General features: G+C 61.7%; 3 protein-coding genes across 3 annotated transcripts; 1 reads left to right on the top strand and 2 right to left on the bottom strand.

Moving 5' to 3' along the window:
• Positions 1–389: 389 nt before the first annotated feature.
• Positions 390–12,111, top strand: ENG (endoglin). Its single transcript, XM_082492793.1, has 15 exons — positions 390–546; positions 4,635–4,792; positions 6,961–7,095; positions 7,692–7,854; positions 8,069–8,225; positions 8,412–8,544; positions 8,776–8,950; positions 9,029–9,171; positions 9,310–9,447; positions 9,822–9,866; positions 9,983–10,093; positions 10,185–10,430; positions 10,667–10,730; positions 10,837–10,938; positions 11,395–12,111. Exons 1-15 carry the CDS (start codon positions 489–491, stop codon positions 11,511–11,513), a joined length of 1,947 nt encoding a protein of 648 aa, XP_082348919.1. The 5' UTR covers positions 390–488; the 3' UTR covers positions 11,514–12,111.
• A 75-nt stretch (positions 12,112–12,186) lies between these two features.
• Positions 12,187–17,104, bottom strand: FPGS (folylpolyglutamate synthase; the record flags this gene model as incomplete). The annotated part of the gene is given in 16 exon segments (XM_082492553.1): positions 12,187–12,823; positions 12,932–12,998; positions 13,332–13,407; positions 13,521–13,671; positions 13,861–13,959; positions 14,049–14,196; positions 14,266–14,343; positions 14,423–14,525; positions 14,625–14,686; positions 14,976–15,053; positions 15,173–15,287; positions 15,370–15,434; positions 15,529–15,582; positions 15,695–15,838; positions 15,841–16,041; positions 16,997–17,104. Coding segments are annotated over 16 exon segments (1,977 nt in total). The 3' UTR covers positions 12,187–12,395.
• Positions 17,105–19,108: 2,004 nt separating this feature from the next.
• Positions 19,109–25,748, bottom strand: CDK9 (cyclin dependent kinase 9; the record flags this gene model as incomplete). The annotated part of the gene is made up of 7 exons (XM_082492598.1): positions 19,109–19,609; positions 20,831–20,979; positions 21,056–21,227; positions 21,416–21,582; positions 23,532–23,622; positions 25,060–25,141; positions 25,657–25,748. The coding sequence occupies 7 exons, from the start codon at positions 25,746–25,748 to the stop codon at positions 19,244–19,246; spliced, it is 1,119 nt and encodes a 372-aa protein (XP_082348724.1). The 3' UTR covers positions 19,109–19,243.
• Positions 25,749–26,714: the final 966 nt, after the last annotated feature.

Raw genomic sequence — 26,714 nt, forward strand, 5'->3', positions numbered from 1 at the left:
CACTCTGGGGGATCAGGCTGTGCTGCAGCAGTGTTTGTGGGCAAATTTGGGGGGGTGGAGGGAGCACACCCCACCGGGGCACTTCCAAACCCCTGTCCCCCACCCCTCCACTCACCAGTGCCAGCCCAGGAGGGACCCCGGGGACATCCATCTCGGGTGCCAGTGGCTACCTACCCCCCCCCCCCGCCGGTGCTCAGGGCACTTCCAGCGCACCCCTCTGGAGGTGACGCTGTGGGGAAACTGAGGCACGGCGCCTCCCGGGGGTCAGGGAACTGGTGTCCCCCCCTTCTCCCCTCCCACCCCCCCAGTTTCGGGCAGCTCCCGCCCCCCCCGCCCCGCCGCCGGCACGGCCCCAGCGCCGCCAGCGGCATTTCCTCCCGGCGCGGAGCCGCGCCGCCCGCGGACCCTCCTTCGAAGGGAGTCGGTTTCCTGCCGCCGCCGCCGCCCGGCACTCGGCGCTGGGTCCCGGGGAGCGGCCGCAGGCGGACATGGGCCCCCGCGCCGCCCCGCTCCTGCCGCTGCTGCTGGCACTGCTCGGCCGCCCGGGTGAGTGGGGCTGGGGGCGGGGGGACGACGGGACACCCCCGGGATGGGACCCCCGGACGGGACCCCCGGGATGGGACCGGCTGCGGGACCCACCGGTGACTCTGTCCCAGAGCAGCCTATGCCGGGGGGGGGATCCAGCTCCCTCGGGGGCAGCACGTCTGTGGCCGAAGGGGTCCTGGCTGTGCTGGCGCGGGCACTGTCACCCCTGGGAATGCCCCAGGAGAGAAGGTTTTGGGGGGCAGCCCCAGAGGTGGGGAGGGATAAGCCACCCCCAGCCCTGGAGAGGGACACACACAGCGCAGCCCTGCCACTCCCCGGGACCCCCGAAATCCAGGCTGCGTCACCAGCGCTCGGGAGGTGTCGAAGGCACCGTTGCTGTGCCCCGGCAGAGGCGACGGCAACCGGGGGGTCTGGGGCAGCTTCTGTGGCCCCCCGCCACCACGGAGTGGGGGGGATCAACCGGGAGTCAGGGTGAGGAATGGGAAAAGCCCCATAAAGCCCCACGTCGGCCATGGGGACGGGGCTGGGTACTTGTCCACCTCTGGAGCAGTCGGGGAAGCACTAAAGCCACCCCAAGGTTCCTGCGAAGCCTCAGGGGGAATTTCAAGGGGGACAGGTGTGGGGACACCCGTGCCGGACGGAGGGCAGGGAGCTGGGGGACCTGGGGATAAGACCCACCAGCAGAGGGAAAGGGAACTGGGAAGGCAGCGGCAGCCTGGGGACACCGAGGCCGGCGGCACAGCCTGTCCTGGCTGGGTCGGTCCCTCCAGGCCACTGCAGGGGCCAGCGCTGGTGGGTGCTGCTGGGGTGTCACCGCTGTCAGGCTCTGTGCCCGCTCCCTGCCTGCTGTCACCCCCTGGTCACTGCCCGGTAGCTGTGCCAGGTGATCCCTCTCCAGTGAGGCTGCACTGTACGGGTCATGTCCCCCATAGCTGTGCAGTATGGTCCCCATCCTATACAGCTGTGCCATAAGGTCTGTGTCCCCCATACCTGTGCCTTACAGTTCCCGTCCTATGGCTGTGCCGTGCGGTCCCCATCCTATGTAGATGTGCAATAAGGTCTGTGTCCTATGTAGCTGTGCCATGTGGTCTGCGTCCTATGTAGTTGTGCCACAGAGGCCCTGCCTTCCCTGTCTGTGGTGTATAGTCCCTACATCATGTACCTGTGCCATCTGGTCCCCATCCTACACAGCTGTGCAAAGCTGTCTCTGTCCTATGTAGCCATGCCATACAGTCTGTGTCCTTTGTATTTGTCCCATACAGTCTCCATCCTATATGGCTGTGCCATACAGTCCCTGCACTAATGTGGCTGTGCTATATGGGCTAAGTCCTATGTAACTATGCCATATGGTCCCCATCCTGAGTAGCTGTGCCATATGGTTCCTGTCCTGTTTAGCTGTGTAATGCAGTCCTTGTCCTAACTGCGCTAGATGGTCCCTAGCTTATGTAGCTGTGGCATATGGTCCCTGTCCTACGTAACTGGGCTATACAGTCCCTGTCATGTATGACTGTGCCTGTATGGTCCCTGTCCTGTGTAGCTGTTCCGTATAGACCATGTCCTATTCATCTATGCCATACCATTCCCAACCTATGCAGCTGTGCTATATGGTCCTCATGCTATGTGACTGTGCCATATCATCCCTATGCTACGCAGCTGTGCCATATGGTCCCCATCCTGAGTAGCTGCGTTGTGTGGTCCCTGACCTGAGTAGCTGTGCTATATGGTCCCTGTCCTGTGTAGCCATGTCATATGGTCCCCGTCCTGCGTAGCTGTGTCATATGGTCCCTGTCTTGCCTAGCTGTCCCTGTCCAGCTGCCACTTCTCCCCTGCAGGGACCCGCAGGGCTGGGGGTGCCACAGCAGGTACAGTGCCATGGGCTGGGGGTGTCCATGGCAGGTACAGTGCTGTGGGGCCTCATGGACACAGCAGGCTTCCAAAGGTGGAGGACTTTGTGCCCCCCATCCTGGCAGGGACCAGAGATGCTCCCTGTGGGGTAAGCACAGTGCTGGGTCGTCCCTTCCCGTCCCTGGGGACAGGCTGCTCAGCGTAAGAGAGGGGGAGGAATGACGTGGTCTGTGTGAACACCAAAGCCTGGTCCCGTCCACCCCGTCATCTGAGCCCCGATGCCACCTCTGCGTGGTCTAACAGCCAGCGGTGGCTCGGGAGGAATGTGTGTGTGACAACCTTCCCTCCTGAGTTTGCAGCACTGGGTCCATGCCCATTCCTGACGGGGTCTGACACTGGCCAGCTCGTTACACAAGTGCCGAGGCGGCACAGCCGGATGCCGGGATGCCAGAGTGGCGCTGCCTGTCCCATGGGGCATCCCGGGCTGCTGGAGTCACCCCAGCCCTGCACACCCCAGCCCAGCACCCCTGGGCGTTGCTCTCCACCCAGGGCCTTTGATCTGCTCCCAAAAACCACACTTCGCCCCCCCCAGCCCCTGACCCACCAGGGAGATGTGGTGACACCTTCCCTGCCCCCTGGTCTCAGACACGCTGGAGTGAAGGAGAAGGGCGGGCGGCTGGAAAAACATAAAGTGGATTTTCTTTCTTTCTTCCTTTTAATTTTTTTTTTCCCTTTCCCGGAGTACAAAAATAACAGTGCCCTTATCTGATCGCCCCGGCGGCCCAGCTGAGCCCCCTTATCTGATCCTGACATAATGCTGGAGCCCGCTGCCTTCCCCAGGGACTGACGGTGCCCAGCTGGCACCGTACCCCACATCCCCTCTGCTGCCATCCCTGCCCTGTGCTGGGGCCGAGCCCCACCACGGCCCCCCGGCCCTGCCCACCCTCCCTATGGGATACTGCCTGAGGTGTGATGAGCTGCCTGTCCTCTGCTCAGCCGTGCCAGGGACCGTATGGCCGTGCCCGGTGCCGTCGGGGCAGGAGTAGAGGGGAAGAGGGACGCAGCCTGTGGGGCCCAGATAAGCGGCTGTTTATCTTCCTCCCGATGCTGCCGGCCACACGGCCGCCGCGCTGGGGGGAGGAAGCGTCGGACAATAGGTGGGCCCGTGGCAGCGTCACCGGGGGGGTCTGCGCTGTGACCCCGCCACCACGGCCGCGCCACTCCGACAGAGAGACATGGGCCAGGGATGCTGTGATGGACATGACATGGCACGGGTGGCCCTTTGCTGGCTGCGGCATCCCGAAGCCTCGGCGCCTGGAGCATCGCACACCATGGCCCCAGTCCAGGCGGGGGTGGCCGGGTGGCCCTGGCGCAGGGTCTGGTCACCTCCTGGCATGGTGGTTGGAGCCACGAGGGATGGGAAAGGATGGGACGGGAAGGGACGGAGCTCAGTGGCCACCTCCAAACCAAACACAGTGCCCCAGGCACTATGTGCCCATGGAGAGCCGTCAGCTGTGGCATGGGGCTCCATCCTGCCTAGTCCCCTGCAAGGGGGCACCCATGGATGGGTGTCCACTGCATCTCCCAGCTCAGGTCCACCATCTCCCAGCGCAGGGGCCAGCTTGAGGACAGCCCGGCCACAGCAGGGCTGCCCAGGGCAGGGGAAATGGCTGAGGCAAATGGGGATTTACAGGATCAGGCCTTCAAACGACTGTTTGCACTCAGGATTTCCCTTGGCAGCCGCCCCCGGCCCCGCTCGCTCGTGCGCCGCACAGGGGGGTTCGGGATGGGGCGAAGCTCACGCCTCGGCGCCCGCGGAGGATGAGCTTTACAGCCATTTCCATACCTGAGCTTCCCGCTTTCCTGCGGCACGGGGGATGTGGGGGGGCTTCCGCCGCCGCCTGAGTGTTCGGGGCAGCCGGGTGCGAGTTTTGGCACGCGGCAGTGCCGAGGAGGGACAGCGGATTTTTCCAGCCCGGATCCGAGGGTCATTAACGTGATTGCGCCAAGGGGCCAGCAGCAGCAGACGAGCCCCGAGCAAACACGTAGCAGATGGTCCCGCGGGCGCTGTGCCAGTGGTGGGACTGCGGTGATGCCGCGCTGGGGGTGCGGGGGCAGCCCCGGGGCTGGCGTTGTAATGCAGCCCCCTCCCGTATCACGTCCCCCACCATGTCGTGTCACCCTACATTCCCTGTCCCTACGTCCGTGCAGCAGGGACTGACGGTCTCTTGTTTTCCACCCAGACCCTGGGAGAGCCGAGGGATGTGACTTGCAGCCGGTGACGGCAGAGCCACCCATCACACTGTCCTACGCCACCAGCACAGTGCCGCGGGGCTGCGTCAGCAGCGGCTCTGTGGGCACCGGCCATGAAGTTCACATCCTCAGCGTCGAGTGGTCCAAGGTGAGCAAACGGGGTCCTAGTGCGTCACCCCAGCACTGTCACCCTGGCACTGTCCCTGCCGAGCAGGGCATCCCGGCTGTCAAACTAAGGCGCAGCGAGAGGACCCAGATTAACCTTTTCCATGGTGCCTTTGCTGAGCTTCCTGTCCCAGCGCAGCCACTGGTGTCTGTGGCCCCACCGGGGATTTAAAGTCTTCAGGGGCAACTTCTCCAACAGCCCACGTTGCCGGGGCTATCCCTGCGCTGGATGTCCCAGGAACCCCTGTTTCCCTGGGGAGGTGGCCTGGTCCCGATTCAGGAGTAGAGCAGACCTACGGGTACCCGATGGGGACCGTGCCAGGGCGGGATGGAAGGAGGGAAGAAGGGATGGAGGGAGGGACAGGGGGAGGGATGGAGGGAGGCACATCACTTGAAGGCGGCCAAGCGAGCGGAAACGTGGTCGCCAGTGTTTGCACGGCCTGCCGAGGGGCGATAACCGCGTCGTGGGTGCCCCGGGCAGCTTTTGGGTGAGGACGGGCGCAGAGCAGCGACGGGGCTGGGGCTCCATCCAGTGCTGGGTTGCACTGGTGAGTGGGTGTGTGCTGGTGCATGGATTTGCACCAGCACATGAGTGTGCACCGGCTCACAGGTTTGCACGGCTCCTCTCACGCCGGCTGGGCCCCAGCACACCCAGCACCAGATTTTGTCCCAGCTCTGGGCCACCCGGCGCCACGTTTCCTCCCCCCACCACCTCCCACCTCTCCCAGTTCTGCTTTTCGGAGGGAGGCAGGGGTCGGGTGAGGAGCTGCTGGGGAGGGTGGGTTTTGCAAGGGCCCCTCTGCCCCAAGCTGGTGTGACCTGGCCCTGGCACCCAAGTGCCGGAGCTGGGGGTGCCCTGGGGTTGTCACCGGCGGCGGCAGGGGACACACATTGATGTCATGGCTGGGGCACCCAGCCCTGAGGCATGCGGAGGGAGCCGGGCAGGGATGCAGCTCCACTTATAGAAGAATTACTGGAAGCTGCTTTCTATAAGCAGATCCCCATGATGAAAAAAAAAAAAAAAAAGAAAAAGAAAAAAATAACCTGAAAGGCGGCGGCGGGGCAGCGGCGAGGCTCCCGCCGCTCGCGCAGCCGAACAATGGTGCACTGCAAAACACGCGGCAGGAAAAACAGCCGCCAGCTCCTCCCTGACACCCGGGGCCACCCGGGGTCCCCGGCCACCCACGCTTGCCACAGAGCCACCGCCAGGCCAGGATGCCCATGGCTCCATCCCACCGGCCCCATGCCCTGGCACTGGCGGCTGCTTCCACCCCCCCGGCCCCTGGCTGGTTTACCCTGCCAGGGTAAACAGGGCCTGCCCACTGCCTGGCTCAGCACTTTGCGAGCAGTGATTCAGGCGGTTGTTGCCAAACTTAGTGCCTGGTGTTCCAGCTTCCCCATCTGTATTTCCAGCTGGAGGCTGCCAGGCAGTGCTGCCCATGGGGAGCAGTGTGTACCACCGCTGTGCCCCCGGCATCCCTGCACACCAGTACAGCTGGTCCCGAGCCTGGAGAGGCTGCACAGTGCTGGGATGGGGCTGGGAAACCCGCAGGGGGATGTCCCGGTGCCTGGTGTGGAGATGCTCTAGTCTTCAGTGGGGGGACACCCTGGTGCCCATGGTGGGGATACTCCAGTGCCCGGGGGGAAGGGGGGGGAAATGACCTGACCCCAGTGTGAGGATGCTCCAGTCCTCAGTGTGGGGACACTCCAGTCCCGTGTGAGGATGCTGTAGTTCCTGTTGTAGGTACATCCCAGTCCACTGTGGGGTGACACGCTGGTACCCAGTACAGAGACTACCCAGACCCTGACGCAAGGATGCCCCAGTCCCCAGTGCCCTGGACCCCAGTATGGGGAATGCTCCCATTCCTAGGGTGGGAATGCCCTGGTCCCTTGCTCGGGGGAGCTGGGAGGTGTTTGCCCTCAGCACTGTGGGTACACATCCACGTGGCATCTCTGCATCCCCCAACCTGCTCCCTAAATCCAATCACGGCTGCCTACTGCATGGCGTGTGCTCAGGATGAGCCCAAGGGCTCTCCCTGCTGCCTCCGTCTCTGGGAGCAGGTGGGGTGGCCGGGGGGCAGCCAGATAGGTGACAGCAATTGGGGCTTGGTGACCAGGGTGGTGATGCTCTCCCTTTTCCCCCCTCCGCAGGCTTCTGCCTTCCTGCTGAGGGTGTCTGTCACACCGCGAGCTGGTGGCTGCACCCGGCCAGCAGTGCTTGTCCTCCTCTGTGCCCGCTGCTCGGCCATCGTCACCTCCCCGTGCCCAGACCTGCTCATCCGCACTGTGAGTGCCACAGCCCCGTGCTTGGAGCAACCCTGGGGGTAGCAAGACTGGGGCCATCCCTGGAGATGTTTGTGGGGTGTCCCTGGAGGAGACTGGCCCTCCATCCTCGGAGGCGATGCTTGCGGTGCCCAGGGGAGGAGGGGACACGCCTGGCCACTGCCGGCAGTGCTTAGCACGGGGCTGGCTGGGCAGGGAATGACGCACAGGGCTGGAAAAAGCTCCTGTTTCCTCCGGCCGGCGGGAGGAAGGTCAGGGATGGTGTTTGGCTCCAGTGAGCTGAGCCGGGGCCGGGTGCTTTGTTAGCAAAATAAACCTCCTGCTTTGTTTGCAGCTAATAATAAAGTGGGCTGAGCTCTCCGCGTGCCGCCGGCCGCCCACGCCGCTCCCAGTCTGTGGCCCAAGAAACCCCTATTCATCCAGGGTGACCCCCAGCCACGACGGAGCCGGGGCTCCGGGGATGCCCGCCTGGCTTAGCTTTACATCCTCATCCTCCATGGCTGGGGAAAGACTTTCCATGGTTTCCCCACACCAGCCCGAGCTGGGGAGGGATGTGCCTTGTCCCCCCACCCCGGCTCAGGCTGCCGCTCGCCCTACAGGACGCACACCTCAGCCTGGGGACCACCGTGGCACTGGGACCCGAGCCGCCCGCGGCCACGGGCGAAGTGCAGCTGCTGGCCTGGGCTCAGGGTGCCTACGGGGGTGTCACGTCCTACAGCAAGCTGCGGGACCCCCGCTGGGTCCAGCTCCGCCTGGGAGAAGGTGCGTGGGGCTGGGGGCTGGCTCTGGGGGGGGACAGAGTGAGAAGTGATGCTCTCCCTGTTCCTGAAGGGTGACAACCTGCTGGGAAGAAGCACGATTCCAGGGGAGATGCTATAGGGAGCGATGCCACCTGGCCTGGAGCATCAGGGCTGGCCCCAAGCATCTCCCCACCACTGAGCCTCGTTTAGCTTTGGTGACCCCCGTGCCTCCACAGATGCCGGCAGCCCCCAGGACTGCGTCCCCCAGGAGCGCTTCGATGCCATTCCGCACCTTGAGACTGAGGTCTTCTTCCATGAGGTGAAGGGCTGCTCGCGCGGGGATGCCCAGAGCACCAGGGCCGCCCACATCATCCGCCTGCAGCCTGAGCCCAGGTATGGCATGGTGCAGGTGGGGGACCCCTGGGGTGGTGGGACAGGTGGTGGGACATGCTTGAAGATGCTTGGGAAGGGATTGGGGTGTCTCATAGGCAGAGCGGCCCCCCCATCCCAAGGTGGGGCTACGGGATCTGCCGGTGCAGGAGGCTGATGCTGGCGGGGGGGTGTCTCATGGTTTTGCAGCTTCCCCATCACAGAGGTGAACCTGTCCCTGAGCTGTCCTGAGAGAGCCGTGAGCAACCAGATCCTCATCCTGCAGAGCCGGGCCAACCTCACCTGGTCCCTCTCTGTCAACAACTGCCATATCCAGTTCCTGGTAGGGCTCAGTGGGATGTGTGCCCCCCCCCCCCCGCCCCTGCCAAGGGGGTTGGTAGCATGGGGGGGTGGCAGGAGGGCACCTGGAGACATTGGGCATGGGAAGGTGGCAGCCCCCTCACTGCAAGCCCTCCTAACGGGGACAAACCCAGAAGACGTCCCTGCATTGAGCATCCCCAGCGGTACCTGTACCCTCTCAGCCACCCCCTCTCTATTCCCCCATCCCCCGTAGGTCTCTGGGAACTACAAGATCGCACCCATCTCCTCGCTGCTGCTCCCCGGGGAGCTCCTGCCCGACACAGAGAGGGGCCTCATCGCCAAAGCCTTCGAGAAGAACTACAGTGTCATCGCCTCCTACTCCACCATCCCCACCAGTGCCCGTGTCAGCCTGGAGATCCATGAGCATGGTGAGGCCCCTGAGGCTGGGCAGGATGGGGAGAGGTCCCACTGCCCCCACTAAGCCTCCCCATCTCCCTGTCCCACAGAGGCAGTCAGGAGGGCACCTGCAACGACGAACCCCCCAGCCCCCACTGCCGACTCGCTGCCCAATGTGCTGCTGCTCATGCTCCAGCCCTGGAAGTGCACAGATGAAACCATGGAGATTGTCATCGCCAGGTCCCACCTGGAGGTGAGGAGGGGACTGGGGGGCGATCCCAACACCTGCCAGCATCGCCCAGGGGAGGTCGCATCCTGCTCTGCGTGCTCGGGATGGGCGGCACAGGGCTGTCCCCAGCTGGTGGGTGACCACTGGGCGCTTTTCTCCCAGCCCATCAAGGACGTGGTGAACATCACCCTGCGGGACATCAGCTGCCAGGCAGAGAAAAACGCCACTCACTTCATGCTGAAAACCCCCCTCAGCCACTGCGGGACCTCGCTGGAGGGAAAGGGCCACGCCAACAACGAGGTGAGGTGGGGGGCTGGCTGGGGTGCTGCCCCCAGCCCCACTGGGGGCTTCTCCACTGGGACCTCCTTGCTTTTGCATGGCTGGAAACATCCCACTACATCCCAGAGCTGAGCCCTGCCGCTGCACCTGGGTGCTGGTGGAGATGGGGGTGGCACCTCTCCCCCAGGTGGGACACTATCCCCTATCCCATCCCAGAGTGGGACCCCTCCATCCCATCCCATCCCATCCCATCCCATCCCATCCCATCCCATCCCATCCCATCCCATCCCATCCCATCCCATCCCATCCCATCCCATCCCATCCCATCCGGGACAATAGACCCCCCTGGCAGCGGGGACCACTTGGCTGACTCAACATTCCCCACTTTCTTGTAGCTCATCCTCAACCTGGCCAAGGGCGCAGTGCTCCGGAGTGTGCGGGTAAGAGCCGGGTTTCCCAGTGGGTCAAGGATGGGACCATGGGAGAAGGGTGCCAGTGCCACTGCTGGCTGGGCACCGGGAGGTGGGGGAGGTCTCAGCGTCGTCCCCACTTGCAGGTGGCCTTCCAGTGCAAGATTCCACGGGAGCTCTTCCTGCGCCTCTTCCCCACTGCTGCCTTTGAGGCACCGCAGATGGAGCTAGAGGTCAACAAGGAGGTCTTCGTGCAGGTACCACCACAAGTTCAGTGCCCAGGGAATGGGGATCCAGCTGTCCCTGGGCCAACATCCCTGATGGCATGCCCCCCCCTCCCCGTGGCAGGCATCCATGCGGTGGGAGGACCACCCAGCCGACCTGCAGCTGAAGGAGTGCTGGCTGGTGGCACCGGGGCGGGAGCCGGTGCTGCTGGTGCAGGGTGGAGAGGCGCGCAGTGCGGGGGTGACCGTGCTGGAGGGCCCCCCAACGGGCCATGGGAGGAAGGTCTGGCGCTTCCGCTTCACCTACGCTGTCCCTGAGGGCGGCCGCGTCCCCTTCTCTGCCACCCTCAAGTGCAAGGCCGGCTTGCAGGTCAGCATGAATAACCTCCCCCCCCCCCTCCCCCCCATGATGCCACCACGCTGGTCCCCACCATCGGTGGTGGCAGCCTGGCGGGTTTGTCCCCAACCTCTGGGCTCCGTTACCTGGCTGGGAGCAGCATCCCCAGTCCCCAAAGAGCCTGGGGACTCCCAGCCATGTCCCCCACTGAGGGTGCGGGAGGGGACAGGGGTTTCCCCCACCTCTCACCCCAACCTCCACCTCTGCAGAACAACACCATCTTTGAGAAGGTCCTGGAGGTGACAGTGAAGGACAGCTGGCGGCCAACCAACAGTGAGTTTGGGGCAGGGGAGGGGGGCAAAGGGCAGGAGGGGGGGGTGGGAATGGGATATTCCCCCCCCACCAGCATGGCGGTGCTGACGACCTTGTCCTCCTGCAGACCGTGGGCTGGGGCTGGCCGCCGTCCTGGGCATCACCTTCGGCGCCTTCCTCATCGGGGCACTCCTCACCGCCGGGCTCTGGTACATCTACTCGCACACCCGTGAGTATCCAGCGCCCCATGGGATGCCCATGGTGGGATGGGGCAGGGGGCCACACGCATGTTCCTTGCTGGGTTGCCCATGTACCTCCCCCCCCCAGCCCAAAGGCCCCCCAGCGAAGGTCCCTGGGTGAGCAAGGGACCAGCCTGCTGTGTTGCCATCATCTGTATGGCTCTCCTGGTAATGCCACAGGGGAATGACCCTGCTCAGGGTGGCCACAGCTCCTCGGGATCCCATCACCCCCCTGGGGTCCCCCTGGCCCCCTGCAATCCCTCCTGCTTCCAGTGTAACCATGCCCATTGCCATCGCGGGGGCTCAGGGGGTGGCTAGGGAGCGATACAGGAGGGTGGGTGCATGGGGGCTGGAAGGTCCCGTGGGGACGAGCCATGGCCACCACCAGCCACCCTGAGTCTGGTTTCCCCTTGGTGTTTCACCCTGTGGCGGGCGGCGTGAGCCAGGTCCCATCTCCAAACTGCAGCCGGTTTCCAGCACGGCGCCAGCCTCGGAGAGCAGCAGCACCAACCACAGCATCGGCAGCACCCAAAGCACTCCCTGCTCCACCAGCAGCATGGCCTGACTCCCCCAGGCCCCCCCGAGCTCGCCCTGCCCCTGGCCGCCGGACTTGGGGACCCACCCCGGCCCCATTAAGCTGTTTTTTTGCCCCAAATCTCAGGCCGAGCCCGGAGGGGGCCTCCGTTACTCATTCAGTGAATGCTTTGGCTCCCCAAGGGTAGCCCACGCCAGGGAGGGGGGACCCCACAACCTCCCCCGGGGTCCCCCGCTGCTGGGTGCACTGGGAAGGCGGAGAGAGCAGCTATTGCCAAAGCCCCCCCCAAGGCTCCCCATCAAATGGGGGGTGGGGGGGCAAAAGTGGGTGCCCCCAGGATGTGCCCCAGCACTTGGGGTGGCCCCTCCACGCCACTCCTGCGTCCCCCCAGGAAGGCAGTGGGCACCACTGGGAGCAGAAAGAGGTTTATTGGGGTGGGGGGGGTGCAGGGCTGCTGCCCCTGCGTGGGGTGATGAGCAGAAACCACCCTCCCCGAGCTCCCCGTCCAAGTTACAAACTCTTATTAATAATAATAAAAATCTCCCCCTATGTTAAATTAGTCGTGCCCTGATGCCGAGCCTCACCGCGGCTCGAGGCTCCCACCTACAACCCCCCCAAAACAGCCCACCCCCCAGGCACCAGGACCCCAGCACAGCCTGGGGTAGCCCCCCCCCAGAGCCCAGGGCTTCCCCCAGTCAGTCTCACCAAGGTGGGCTGGGGGCCGGGAGCATTTCCCCCATGGCCAGTGTCCCCCCAGAGGGGGCACAGGCAAAAGGCACTGGGGTGAAAAGGGCTGGGATGGGGTTGGGGGTCCCACATCCCCCACCCCCGGCCGCCCCCGAGCATCATCGGGGGCAGAACTGGCGCTTCAAGTAAAAAGAGGTGCAAAGCCCCGGGCTCCCCCCGGCCCTGTTACTGGGAGAGCGTGGGGTCAAGCAGCCGGAGGACCCCCCCAACCAAGTGCAGGCTACCAGTGACCAGGACGCGGATGGCAGCCGCCTCCCGCAGCAGCACGGCCCCACTGCTGGCGACGGGGTGGGGGTGAGCCCCCATGGCGGTGGGTGCTGCCAGCTGGGGGTCCCGGCCCTGTGCCACCCACCGCAGCGCTTGGGCCAGGCAGGGGAAGACGAGGGAGGGGGAATTGAGGGGTCTTGGGGCCGGGGGGACCAGAAGCAGGGTCCCTCGGGTGGGGGCCGGCTGCAGCAGCCCCCCTGCCCGCAGGGGGGCCGGGAGCCAGGGGTCCTGCCCCCCCTTCTCCTCCAGCAGCCGGGTCCACGTCCGCTGGTTCTCCAGGCAGCGGGTCAGGGCGTTCTCCAGCGTGACGTTGAAGTTTTGCTGGTCTGGGAGGGATGGGGGTCAGGGATTGGGGCGTGGGGGGGGGCAGGGAGGGGTTGGGGATGGGAGGGGGCTGGGGGGACGGGGGGGGACCCCAGCTCCTTGGTGCTCACCTGCATTGCTGGCCACCGACACCTCCGTGAAGTTAGGGCAGAAGACGGCGTAGTCAAAGTGGCAGGGCTGTGGGGAGAGGGGGGTGAGCGCTGTGGGAGCCCTCAGGACCCACCCATGGGATTTCCAGTTGGGACCAGTCCCACACCAGCAGGGTTACGGGGGGGTTTGGTCCAGGGAGGGGGTGATCCGAGCCTCCCCCTGCACCCAGGGCTGTGAGACCCTTACAGGGGACACCGAGGTAGGGTACAACCAGGGACTGCAGGGCGGACAGACAGACAGACATCAGCTCCACCTCGCAGCTCCCCACGCCCCAGCAAGCAGGTCCCAGCACAAGCAGACAATGCAGGCATCCAGGCGCAGCGACTCCCCCCCTTGAAACCTCCCCCCCCAAAACCTCACCAGCAGCAGCTTGAGCAGCGCCGCCGTGTCCCGGTCCCCCGTGGCGTTGAAGAGCAGCACGCGCACCTCGGAGCCGCTGTGGGGAGAAAGGGCGGATGGCCCGTGCCTCATGGGGACCCCCAGCACCACCACTGCACCCCACCATGTGCGTGTGTGTGTGTCCCCCCGCACCACGTGTCCCCTCCTTACTCGTGGGGCTTCTCCTGGTTGAGGGCAGCCTGGCGGAACCAGCGGACGCAGGCCTGGATGCTGCTGGTGGTGTGGGCTCCGTCCAGGTACCACGTCACAGGGCCATGGGGCAGCACCTGCGTCCGGCCAAGCCACTCTGTGTCCCGCAGACCTGGGGGGGGTGGGAACAGGAGGCACATAGCATAGCTGGGACCCCCACACCCCCCTCCACCTCCAGGACCCCAGGGCGGGCAGCCAGGCTGTGCCCTCCAGCACCGGCAGCACTGGCTGGGGTCCCAGCGTGGTCCCCCCACAAGCCCTGCGACATGGCGAGTGGAGTCCCGGCACGGCCACACTGCACCTTGGATCATGGCATCAGTGGGTTGAAAGGTGGGTGCCAGTGGCACTGGCCTCCCCGCCAGCTCGGTGCCTGGCAGCGCCTCCTTCAGCTCCCCGAGACCTGGAGGGACGGGCGCCCCCACTGAGACCCTGGGGGCCACAGCGGGGTCTGACACCCCCCCCGTCCCCGTTCCTGTCCCCACACCTTACCCCGGCAGCCGCGGCGCTGCAGCCAGGTCCGTGCCAGCTGCAGGGCCAGGGCAGCATTGGAGCGCTGGTGGGCACCCGCCAGCCCCAGCTCCAGCGCCCGGTGGCCCCCCTCGAAGGCGTCCAGCTCCGGGCAGAGGTACAAGGGACACTGTGGGGAGAGGAGGCTTAACCCCTCACCATAGGGTAACCTCATCCACCCCCCTGCCACCCAACTCACCTCCCGCTCCTGAGCTCGGTCCCTCAGCACCTCCAGCGGCCGCTCTGGCTGTGCCACAGTGAACGCTGGCACACCGGGCTGCAAAGGATGGAGATGCTCAGGGCCATGGGGGAGCACACCCCAAAATTGTGAGAGGAGTAGGACCAGGTCTCCCTACCTTAAAAATGCCCCCCTTCTGCCAGGCGATCTTCTCCATGGTGTCCCCCAGGATGCTGGTGTGGTCAATGCCGAGGGAGGAGACCCCACACACCACCGGTGCCCTGGGAACACAGCGTGGCAATGTCCCTGCTGTCCCCCTGCCGTGGGGACACCAGGCCCTGGCACCCCCAGGGGACAGGTTTGGCCCTGCCGGCTCCTACCTGATGATGTTTGTGCAGTCGTAGGCGCCGCCAATTCCAACCTCCACCACTGCCAGGTCCACCTGGGGACACAGGGACACTGGAGCCATCACAAGGCAGCATGTGTCCCCATGGATTCAGGGAACTGGGTGGGGCCGGGTCCCTGCCACCACCCCTCCAAACCCGTGCCTGAACACGTGGCCCACTCATGGGGGGACCATCCAACTGGCACAGCATCCCCTGGGTACAGCCATGACAGCTGGACTGATGGAAGTTCTACCCCAAGTCAGGGCTGGACACCATGTCCCCCCCTCCCTGAGGTCCCCACCAACCTGACGTCCCCATCACAAGCCAGAGGCCACTACCACCTACCTTCTCCTGCAGGAAAACATGGAAGGCCATGATGGTGAGGAAGCGGAAGTATGCCGGCATGCTGGCGTGTGCCGGGTCCTGCCAGGCAGAGCAAGCGTAAGGGGACAGCATGGGTTATCCCCAACCGGTGCTGGGGCACACTGCCCCGGTGCGTACCCGGGGGAAGGAGCACCCCCCACAAGCCCCACCACCCCCACCTTGGTCTCCTCTAAGCGGTTGTAGACAAGCCAAAAGTACTTGTTGAAGAGCTCCTTGCTGATGGGTTGACCGTTGATGCGGATCCGCTCACGCACCTGCACCAGGTGAGGGGAGCTGGGGGGACAGAACGGGGGGGGTTATGGTCAGGCACAGCACCACCAGCCACCCCCAAACCCTCCCAATCTCCCCTGCCCACCTGTAAAAGCCTGTCTTCAACCCGTAGCTGCGGAGGATGCACTCGGTGAAGGCGCATGCTGAGCCCTGGGGAAACGGCAGCGTTAAACCCCACCACGCTGGGTCAGGGGCAAACGGAGCCAGAGACACCATCAGCCTCCCCTTCGCCCCCCCGCCTCACCTTGCCCTTCGTCCCCGTGACGTGGATGATGTTCAGTCGATCCAGGTCCTCGACCTGCCGGAGGTCAACCACCTCGTGAGACCCCCGCAGCAGCCAGTGCCAAGCGCAGCAGCACCACTGCCGGGATGGGGGGTGGCAGGGTGGGGATGACGACACCCCCCCTCACCTTGAGCCCGCTCCTCTCCAAAAAGCCCTGCATAGCTTCCAGCTGGGCCTGGGGATCGCCGCGCTCCCGCTTCACCTGCTCCAGGTAGCTGGCATTGGTCTGCAGGGTGTTGAGGGTCCGGATGGCGTCCTGGAAAGACCCCCAGTGGAGGTGGTCAGGATGGCGTCCATCACCGTGGCCTCGGGGCTGCGCCCACCGCCACGGCCCTGGGGGCCAACCCGCCCTGTGACCACCGCAACCCAACCCACCCCATCGGGCTCCGTTCCCTCGAAGGTGCCCGCAGCCGCCCACGCCGACAGCATCTCCTCCGCCATGGCCCTGCGGGGACGTGCCGGCAGCACCAGAGCCTGTGGCAGGGACGGGCTACTTATCTGCGGGGGGAGCCCGCCCCTTGTCCCCGCCGAGGGGGCACGGGGCAGCCCAGCGCCCGGCAGCCACCCCTGCCCCAGCGGGACAAGGCCGCCCGTGGGTGTGAGCGGGCGGTGCTCGGGTGCCCGCGTGCCCGCCCTGCTGGTGTTTAATTAGAGGTACAAACGAAGCAACAGAGCTGCACCTGCACGGTGCACGCGGGACGGATGCGGGTGCGCAGCCCAGAAGTCACCGGTGGCACCGAGACCCCCCGGACCCGCGCCGAGGGGACACGCAGGCCTGGCCCTGGCACCGCTGTGTGCTGCAGTGGGGACACCGGGCATGGGACGAGCCCGTGTCCCCACTGCGGGAACACCCCACCCGAGCAGCCCGACCCCGTGGCGGCACCCGGCAGACCGGGTACCGGTGGCACGGGACAGGGCCAGAACGGCTCCCGTCTCCCCGGGGGGGGCTCCGCACCGGCCCTCAGCGCGGGGACCACCGTCGTCCCCCATGACGCCAGGCAGCCACGTGGGCCCGGGACGTCCCCGTGTCCGCCCGGGATGCCCCGTGGCTGCCGGACCGGCTGCCGCTGCAGGCTGGGGTCAGCCGGGTGACGCCACGGTGGACGGAGGTGTCTGCGGCGTGACGGTCGGGCACCGGCTGTCCCCGGTGAGCAGAAGGGCGAGATGGCGAACAGCGGCCGGGGGCGGCGGGAGAGGGGCAGCCCCGCAGGAGGGACGGGGAGGGGGAAGGGGGGCTCAGCGCTCCGCACGGTACCGGAGCCCCGTGGTCTCGGGAAGGGCCCCTCGGTGCTGGGGAGCCCCGGCCCTGCGGCTGCCGCTGCCCTCCAGCGCCCGGCTCGGTGGGATGCCCCAGCCTGCCGGTGTCCCGCCGCACGGCCCAGGCCCCCGCCGCGGCACTCGGTCCCGCTTCCCGCCCCCCCGCCGGTACCTGGTAGTCCATGGCGGGGGCGCGCGCCGGCCGCGTGCTGAACCGGCGCCCGGAGGCGGCGGCCGCCCGCAGCGCCCCACGCAGCGCGCGCAGCCCCCGCGCCACCATCCCGCCGCCGCGCCGCGCGCTGTGCCGCCGCGAGCCCGCGCCGCCGCCTGGGGCGGGACCGAACTGACCCGCCCCCCCTCTCCCCCCCCCCATCCCCATCCCCCGCCGCCATCTTTGAAACGGGCAGTGCTGCGCCACGTCGGAGGGGGGCACCATCTTTACGAGGGGCAGTGAGGATGGAGGGCGGCCTGGGGGGAACCTTTCCTCCTCCCGCGGAGCCACCGGGGGGGGGATGGGGGGGACCGGTCGCCCCCCTCGGGCGACGCAGAGGGGATGGGCGCAGCACCGAGCCCACCGTGGCTCCTCAGCCCCAGCACCCACCGCCCAACACCAGGGCCCAAGGGGCAGCTCAGGGGCACGGGGACCCCCCCGGGCCTGTCCAGCCCCAGCCTGGCAGCATCACCCCCATCCGGTGCCAGCAGAGCAGCCGAGCTGTCCCCAACAGCCACCTCTGCTCATGCTACCAGTTAATCGACCTCAGCGCTAATTGCATAGAGCATCCCCCCCATTAACAGCAGCGGGACCCCCAGGAGGGGAACACGGCAGCGGAGTCACCACGTCCAAACCCAAACCCGGGCGGCCCATCCTTGGGAATAACAGAGGTGCCACTTTACAGCACTCCGGCTGCTTTCCCCGTTTAGGCAAAAGAGTGACACAGGGTTAAAACCAACTGTTTGGGGCAGGAGCGTCTTTATTCACAACTGGCAAAAGTCATCTGGCTTATTGCTGGCAACCAAATTCATTTTTTCCAAAGAAATCAAGTGCATCCCCTTCCCCCCCCCGCCAGACACTGTTTCAGAGCCCCACACCAAGAGAGATTTACCTTGTACACGTCCTTTATCATCCTCACTTTTTGTCCTGAGAATGGCCCCCTGCTCACCACCGTTTCCTCCCCTGAGACCTTATGCTACCGACGTGGCTTTTGCCATTAGTCTAGTTAATGGACAACCTATCAAATGCCAAAGGTTATCACCCGCTGCATGTCGTACAGGTTATTTGTTTGAAAGTCTTGGGATCCATGGGGCTCACTGAGAAGATGGCCAGCTGCACCTGACAGCCATGGAAGACGAAGTGTTCCACCACAGCGGGCTGTGAAAGAGCCCTCACTCTCTCTGAGTCCCGACAAGCTCTGGCAGAAGGTGTGTGCACACCAGCACAGCGCATCAGGCTGGTCGCTGTACCCAGGGAAGGCAGCAGGGCTTGCTCTAGACTCGTGCAAAGAGCTCCAGGCCAGAGGAGTGGACAAACGAGTGTTTAAAGAGTCACTCTGCCACAGTGAAATCCCTGCAGACAGGGGGATGGGCAGGTCTCACCCCAGATGGAGGCCAGCGCTTGCAACTCCCCACCCCATCCAAACTCCTGCTGCAGCCTGCGCTACGGGGAAAGCGCGCAGCGGGCTGGGTGTGTCCCACAAGACTCCTAATTGCAGTTTGCAATGAAGAAAGCGAAGACGCCGCGTGCTGTTACAGAGACCAGCGATTTCCCCTGTAAATCCTGGCTGTATGGAGCAACCAGCTCTGGCAGCCACCCCTCTGGTTTGCCCAGCGAGCCCCTTTCTAGGCTACAGCCCAAACTCCAGTGAGAGTTAGTCATGCTGTCTGGAGTGACTCTGCCTTCCCCAGCACACCTCCACATTACTCAGGAGCACCTGCCTCGTCCTACATCAGCGCTTCAGTGTTCAGAGGATATGCCGTGCAGGAGCTACAGCCAAGAGAGAGGTGAAACATCTCCCATCAGAGCCCAGTTTGGTCCAGGGCAGCTACTCCCAGTCCTGCCGGTCACAGCACCACTTGCCGAGAGCCCCAGCACCAACAGAGCCACTTTCTCCATCACCAGATCCATAACGATCAATCCGCAAGATTAATGTAACCAATACAGACTGTTGCAGGGGGGACACAGGCTCTGCGCCAAAGCTGCAGGGAAACAACCCCGGCCTCGCAGGCGTCACCTCCCAATCACGCAGCTCCGCGGTGGCTGAGCTGCTGCAGGAGGAGAGGAGACGGTAGAGCTCGGTTAAAGCCAGCAGGCACTTCGCCTTGAAGAAAGTCCTTTCCCAGACAGAAAGACCTCGCCAGAACATCCCCGTTTGATGCAACTTGCAGAGTAGCCCAGCCGGGACCCCGCTGGGGAAGCCCCCAATCAAAACACCCTGTCGAATTCAGTCTGGTTGGTGGCAGCCGGGTTCCTGCCCTGGTTAGCTGGCTGCTGGGGCATGTGCCCACCCCTCCTGCGTGGTGGGGCCAGGTACTCGAACATGGACTGGTTGTGGGTGGACAGCATGTTTTTGAGGTCCGAGGGCATGGGGTCTGACCAGAAGAAGTCATGGTTCAGTGCATCATCACTGTCGATCCGCTGGGCGGGATCCAGCACCAGCAACTTGTCGATGAGGTCGAGGGCGTAGGGGTCTTTAACGTAGGCTTTCAGGCGATCTTTCACCTTGCGCTTCTGGCCCTTGGGGAGCTCCAGCTTCTGGTACAGCTCATATTTATCCACATTTGGCCAAACCTGGAAAGGAGCAGGAAGGGAGGGTTGGGAAGAAATAGTTACAGAGAGAAGAGGAGAGGACAAACCATTTTTGATGCTAACACCCTCAGGCAAACCAGGGCGAGGTCTGCCAGGAGAACAATGCTATTTTATAACCTCCAAGCAGGCAGACCTTGTTCCCACAGCATGAAGGACTCATAAAAGAGTGCACTAAAGCCTGGAGACACGTGGACAAGTCAGGACAGAGTCCTCCTGGTGTGGGAACGGCACACAGGATGCTCCAGGATTTCTGGTTCTCTGACAAAAGAGCTACTAGAGAGCACGGCTCAGGCCAGCTACAACATCCAGAAAGGTAAAACGACAAAACGCATTGCTAAAAAACAACCTGGATGTATGTGGTACCTTTTATCCTTAGAAAGCAAAGCTTGCTTCAATCACCAGCTCTTACCTCAACCCTGAGCTGGGAGAGCCCACAGCAGGTATTTACATACAAAAGAAAGCGCCTTCAATGTATGTACATAATGTATGTAACAGAGGCATCAGGCCTCTGCAGCTGCCTGCCTATCGAACCCCCCAGATTACAGCCCTGACAAGAGATCCCTCAGCTCGATCCCCCACAAGAGGGCAGGACAAGCTGTCGTTAAATAAAGAGCTGAGAAAGGGCTGAGTGCTCACACCAGGGACAAGATGATGCCACAAATCAGAAGCCAGAATTAAAGAAGCTTTTCAAGGTGACTGGTGCAAAGCACCTGAGACAAACCCCTCAATACAAAACAAAAACCCCTTCTTTAAGCAGAAATTCAGAGAGCATTTATCTGAGAGACAACCCCCAAACACAGACTAGAACAGGTTTCTACATGTAATGTTCTGTTCTTTCACACTTGGAGCAGCCAGCAGAGAGATGCTCAAAAACAAGGACAGGACTCGCCCCTCTCGAATGAGATCTGGGAGGCCAAGTTCACCCTTTTATTTTTAGGAGGTAGAACGCAAGTAACGAGAGCAGCAAGGAAAGCGCAGCGTTCCACTGTGCACTCAGCTCCCTGGAAGCAAATAGCATTTGCAGGACCCTCCCCAGGCTCCCTACTAGCGCTGGGCAGGCACACTCCAGTGCCAGGAGCATGCAGCAGCCAGCACACAGGGCAGGGAAGAGGTCCAGGAATGCCCGGTCCCAGACCCTGCCCACACCACCCGCTTTGCAGCTCTCCTCCCACCTTCCGCAGCATCCCACGCTCTCGCTCTCACCTCTGGCGTGATGGATCCACAGAGCTGGCTGATGAGGGTGAGCTGGTGCTGCTCTGTGTTCCCCTGCATGATGGGGCTGCGGGTCCACATCTCTGCCATGATGCAGCCTCCGCCCCAGAGATCAATGGGGGGACCATAGTCCCGCTCCCCTAAACGGAGATGCCGTGTTAGTCTCTGGGGGGAACGAGAAGGGCAGAGAAGCTGGCAGAGCCCATCACTTCCTACCTAGGAGCAGCTCTGGCGGCCGATACCACAGAGTCACCACCCGGTTGGTGTAGCGATTCGGTTGGCTATTCTTAGCCAGGCTGAAAGCTCGAGCCAGCCCAAAATCTGCCAGCTTCAGAACTCCATCCCGCGTAATCAGGACATTTGCAGCTTTCATGTCTCGATGCAAGATCTGTACAAGGACAGACATCGAAATAAGCCATTAAGGTACCCTCCTTGGGTGCCTGGTGCCAGCAGGGCACTCAGATTCCGAAGGTGGAGGACGACGAAGGATTTCCCTCCTGTGCCAAGAAACCTGCTCCTTGCAAGGCCACAGAGAGCAGGGTGACCTCAGGGCACAGCACGGATCTGGCCCATTACCTTGTTCCTGTGGATGTAGTAAAGTCCATTCAATAGCATCTGCATAACTTTCTTGATCTCTGAGAGTGTGAACTTGACGTGGGCATTGCTGAGAAGGCCAGCCAGGTCATGCTCGCAGAAGTCAAACACAAGGTAGATACTGCCCTTGCAGCGGTTGTATGGAGAGGCTACAGGAGAGGCAAGGAGGGACTGTCAGCGAGGGATCTTGAGCCCCATCACAGCTCCTCCTGACCTCCAGATACTCTGCTGCTGGTACAATGCTCACTAGACAAAACCTCCAGGCACAGGAACACAAAGAACCAGAGACACCCTGCAGGCCTCGAGATCCTTCATAAAGAGGCACTAAGGCAGCACAACTAGCACTAAGAGCACAATTAGCAACAGAAGAACAGGGGATGAGGATCAGAGTAGTGAACGTCACCAGACAGGGAAGGAAAGGACACTAAAATCTTTGAAAGCTTCATTTTGTGTTGTTCTGTGCACATAACGGCTGTGGGGTTTCCCCCCTGCAAGCTGTGGCTGGTAGGTGCCCATACCGCTAGCTGCCAGCCTAGCACCTATCACTGATTGCATCAGTGACAGAGGAGGCACCCACAAAGACAGCCCCAGGGAAAATGCAGAAACAGAGAAAATCTGTTGGTTGTAACATTAGAAAGTAAGGTTTACTGCAACCTCAGACAGCATCTATAAACACAGACTGATCTGGATCAAAGTGATTTAAAACTGCAGTTGCAATATAAAGTCAATAACAGGAAACCTCAAATGAAGCAATCGATTTCAATCTTGTTCCTAGAGCACACATGCAAATCATTATTAAAAAGAAAGGCTGATTTTCATCAGCTGTAATCAGCAAAACCTGCTGATCAGCAACTCCAACCGGAAAATTACATCTAAGCTCAGCCCCCATGGAAACACACCACTCTCCTCTGCCAGCTAGACTGGGTTTGCAGTTCCTTACACAGATACAGACCCTACTGCACCTTTCTAATGTAAAAAAAGAATAGCTTAAAGTTTGAGAGCAGCAAATGCAACATTTCTACTTTACTGGAAACTGAGGTCAAGGTAGATTTGGATGAAGACTGGAATTTAAACAAAACACAAACAATTGACATGTCCACAAAAATATTTACCTAAGGCATGCCAGACACGCAATCATCACAACTCATTTTATCACACAATGAATTAAAAATTAACTTGTCGTTGGTGCTTATACTCATACCTGTTCAGACAATAATCTACATGCAATGGAGTACTGGAGTAACTTCAAGTTCCCAGTCCTAGGCCAGAGATTTCTACCAGTTCAGTGACTGGATGTTTTTGAAAACGTCATCACCAGATACCTGCCACTTTCATTTCTATTTAACTGAAATGACTGCCTAGAGAATGGCAGGCTTTTAACATCAGCTGTCACTTTCAAAATTATTTTTCCAGTACAAATCTATCTAAGAGAATGATACATAAAACCTAGCAAATGTTTTAAAGCAATTCTGCTGGAAACAGAGCCAGGCCAGGTGCACTGAGCATGCCAGTCACGCAGCAGAGGCATGCTGCGTGAGGTGGAAGTGAGGAGGTGGAAGAGCAGCTCAGAACCACACTGTGCAGAGTCCCAGCCCTCACAGCACGAGCAGTTACTGTCACCCACAGAAAGAGATGCTGAGTGAGTCTCCAGCTGGAGCTGTGTCATCAGCTCAGAGGTGCCACGAACTGTCATATGCCAACTGAGAGGGATGGCTCCAGCTCCTCACAGGGAACCAGCTGTGTACAGCCACAAGATCAGCTCTAGACTGAGAACCCTCTGGTTCAAAATCTCTGGCGCTGGTTTATTTAAAGCGTCTCAGACAGGAGTTTCTCAACACGGGCAGCATTCACCACCACGGCACAGGCATATCCTAGCAGGACTGACAACAGTTTTTCCCAGTCAAACTGCAGCAATGTCATAACTCATTTAGAAACTGTTTTCCAATGAGTGTCCCATCACCTTACATCACAGGCAAGAACAGAGGCCTGTGCTCAGCTAGAGGACCCCACCCCCACCACAAACCACCAGCCTGCTCAGTGGCAAAGAAGGACTGAAGAAAAGCTGACAACCAGCACAAGGGAGACCCGCGCAAGCTACCTTTGGTCCTGCAGATTTCTATGAGGTTCACCACATTCTCATGTTTGAGCAGCTGGAGGATTTTAATCTCTCGCAAGGCTGTGATGGGGAACTGGAAAGGAGAAAGGGAGGACAGGGATTAGGTGTGCAGGAGACGAGGCCACCCCTGCCTAGAGAACAGGAGAGATGTGACCATGGCAGCTTGGCAGAGGACCTGCTTGAGCAGCACTGTGACAAGTCACTGAAGGGCGATCAGAGCTTAAAAACAAACCATCAACCCAGGATTGCCAAAATTTATTCACCATTAGGCCACCATTAGTGAGAGGTATTCTGCCATGAGATAGAGGTGTTTGCATGGTGCCGAGACTAGCACACATACGCCTCTCCCTCCTCTCCTCACCTTGCATACTCCTAACAGGACATGGTACAGCCCAGCTTGAACTGCAGAGCAGCCTCCCCAGCTGCTGCCAGTGCTGTTTAAGCTGTTAACGCTCTCCTCAGCTTGCCCCATCTCTGCACCCCCCTGAGCACGTGCCTTTCACGCACTACCCAGTTCTTCCACAAATGACAGCCAGTGTGGAGCTGTGCGCCGAGGGTGACTGGGTTTTGCACAGCAAGAGGAACACATGGGCAGTGTCACCTCCCAGCAGCTGTCCTGCGCAGCACAGCCACCACACAGCTGCCATGTGCCTTTGAAGCAAAGAAGGTAGTAACAGCCCATGTACTTTGGTAGGGCAACCACAAAACTCAACATTATCACAATATCAGTAGGAAAGGAAAAAGGCCACAGGGCTAGGATCCTGTCCACACCCTAACAGGTTCAAGATCTGGCACATTATAGCAGTAAATATTGTTAAAGAACAGAGTGAAAATGCTTCTCTGCCATCCTGTCATGGTTTCAGCTGGGATAGAGTTGACTTTTTTACTAGCAGCTGGTATTGTGCTATGTATGGATTTGGGATTAGAAATGGTGTTGATGTCACACTGGTGTTTTTGGTTGTTGCTAGGCAGTCAAGGCCTTTTCTGGTCCTCACACTGCCCTGCCAGTGAGTAGGCTGGGAAGGCACAAGAAACTGGGAGGAAACACAGCCAGGACAACTAACCCCAACTGACCAAAGGAATATTCCATATTATGTGACATCATACTCTGTATATAAAGCTGAGGGAAGAAGGAAGGGGGGGGACATGTTTGAAGGCATTTGTCTTCCCAAGTAACTGTTACACGTGATGGAACCCTGCTTTCCTGGAGACGGCTGAACACCTGCCTGCCAATGGGAAGCAGTGAATGGATTCCTTGTTTTGCTTTGCTTGCTTGCACGGCTTTTGGTCTACCTATTAAACTTTCTTTATCTCAAACCACAAGTTTCTCCTCACTTTTACTCTTGTGATTCTCTCCCCCATCGCAACTCCGGAGAGCAAACAAGCGGCTGTGTGGTCCTAGTTGCCAGCTGGGGTTAAACCACTCCACATTCCAAAGATTAGCTTTCACCTATGAACTCTCCCAATCCAGGCCTTCCCAAACACAGCCCAGCCATGCTCCCACACTTACCCCCTCCTTCTCATTTTCCATCAACACTTTCTTCAGAGCTACTTTCTTGCCCGTCTGACGATGTTTGGCTTTGAAAACTTCGCTGTAAAACCAGAAAAAAATCCATGAGCAGCACAAGGAAGAAGGCAAGGAGCCAGGTGCTCCTAACCCAGCACAAGACCAAACAAGACACGCTAGAGTGCCACACATACAGCTGTGCTGAGCCACTAACTTGCCTAGCCATGTCCCCTTTGGCCCTCAGAACTAGCTGAGCCAACCCAGAGCCCAGAGCTCCCAAGGGTTTTGGGCAAAGTTGCACGTTTTAGACAAAGTTACAGGTCCACGCCCCGATTATCTCCAGGGTAACTCTCCTCAGCCAGCGCCTAGGACAGAGCAGGGCCTCGGGGTGGGAAAAAGAGGCCTCAAGGGCCAGGCTGGTTCCGTGGGGCCAGAGGGAAAAGGACACCCAAGGAAGGGGCACTCCGGCCTGGGGCGGGCGGGCCGCGGGGCTGAGGGGGCCGAGCCCGGGCAGCAGGCCCGAGGGCGGGGTAGGCCCGGAGAGGGCCAGGGATGGCCGGGGCCGGGCGCGGGGGAGTCCGGGGCCGGCGGGACGCTCACCCGAAGGTACCCTGCCCGATCTTGGCGAGCTTCTCGTACTTGGAGACCTCATCGCAGAAGGGACACTCCACCATGTCGTACTGCTTGGCCATGCCGGCCGCCGCCGTTGCCACAGCACCGCGCCGTGCCTGTTCCGTCACGTGCCACGCCCCTTCCGGCACGCGCACCGCACGCCCCTCCCATTGTCCGCGCGAGGCCTCCTGGGACTTGTAGTCCACCGGCGGCGGTGGCCATGTCGTTACCGCCCATCACCCTTCGGGGGCGCGGCTGGACCCTCGCCCCGCTGTCCGCCACCCCAGAGCGTGCCCATGGCCGTGTCCATGCCCCAGCGTCCTCAAGGAACCAGCCCCGAGCCCCCCCTCCGCTGTCACCCGTGTCCCTCCACATGGCCCAGGGCACCAAGCAGCCCCTGGGGCTGCCGGCCCTGAAGCATGTCACCACGTCCCCTCTGTGATTAAACACACCCGGGATTTAACAGCATTTCTGCTCCCCGGCTCTGTGCTGTGCCCGTACGTGGGGGTTGTGGTGAGGGGGCTCCATGGCTAGGGCAGGGGGACACGCCAAGGGGACACCAAGTTCCTGCCCCACTGGCAGAAGTGTGCCTGGCTGGGGACACTGTCCTACCAGCAATGTCCGCATTCGGGTGCAGAACAAAGAGCTTGGTTTGGAGTTGTTTGAAACAGGTCCCCAAGGCGAGGAGCACGGGGAGCCAAGGCCACAGCAGCAGAGATGGCTGCTGGCATCCCGGCCATGGGAACTGCCAGGTGCTCCCTGGGAATGGGGGACAACACTGGATCCCTGCCAGGTCCAGGCCACCTAGTTCTGCATGGAGACACTCCTAGGGGGCACCCCAATGTCCCCCAGCATGAGAGAACAGCTGGTGGCAGTGATGCTGTCACCCTGCAAGGCTCGATGAGGGCAGGGGCTGAGCCCCAAATGTGCATGGTGGACCCTTGTCTGCAGGGCTGGCACCCTCATCCATAGGGCTGGCACCCTCATCCAGGTCTGGTACCCTCATCCAGGGCTGGCACACAGGGTTTTTTGGGTGTCCACATCGG

Source organism: Vanellus vanellus, assembly GCF_965231255.1.
Source record: "Vanellus vanellus genome assembly, chromosome: 18".
Lineage (NCBI taxonomy): Eukaryota > Metazoa > Chordata > Aves > Charadriiformes > Charadriidae > Vanellus > Vanellus vanellus.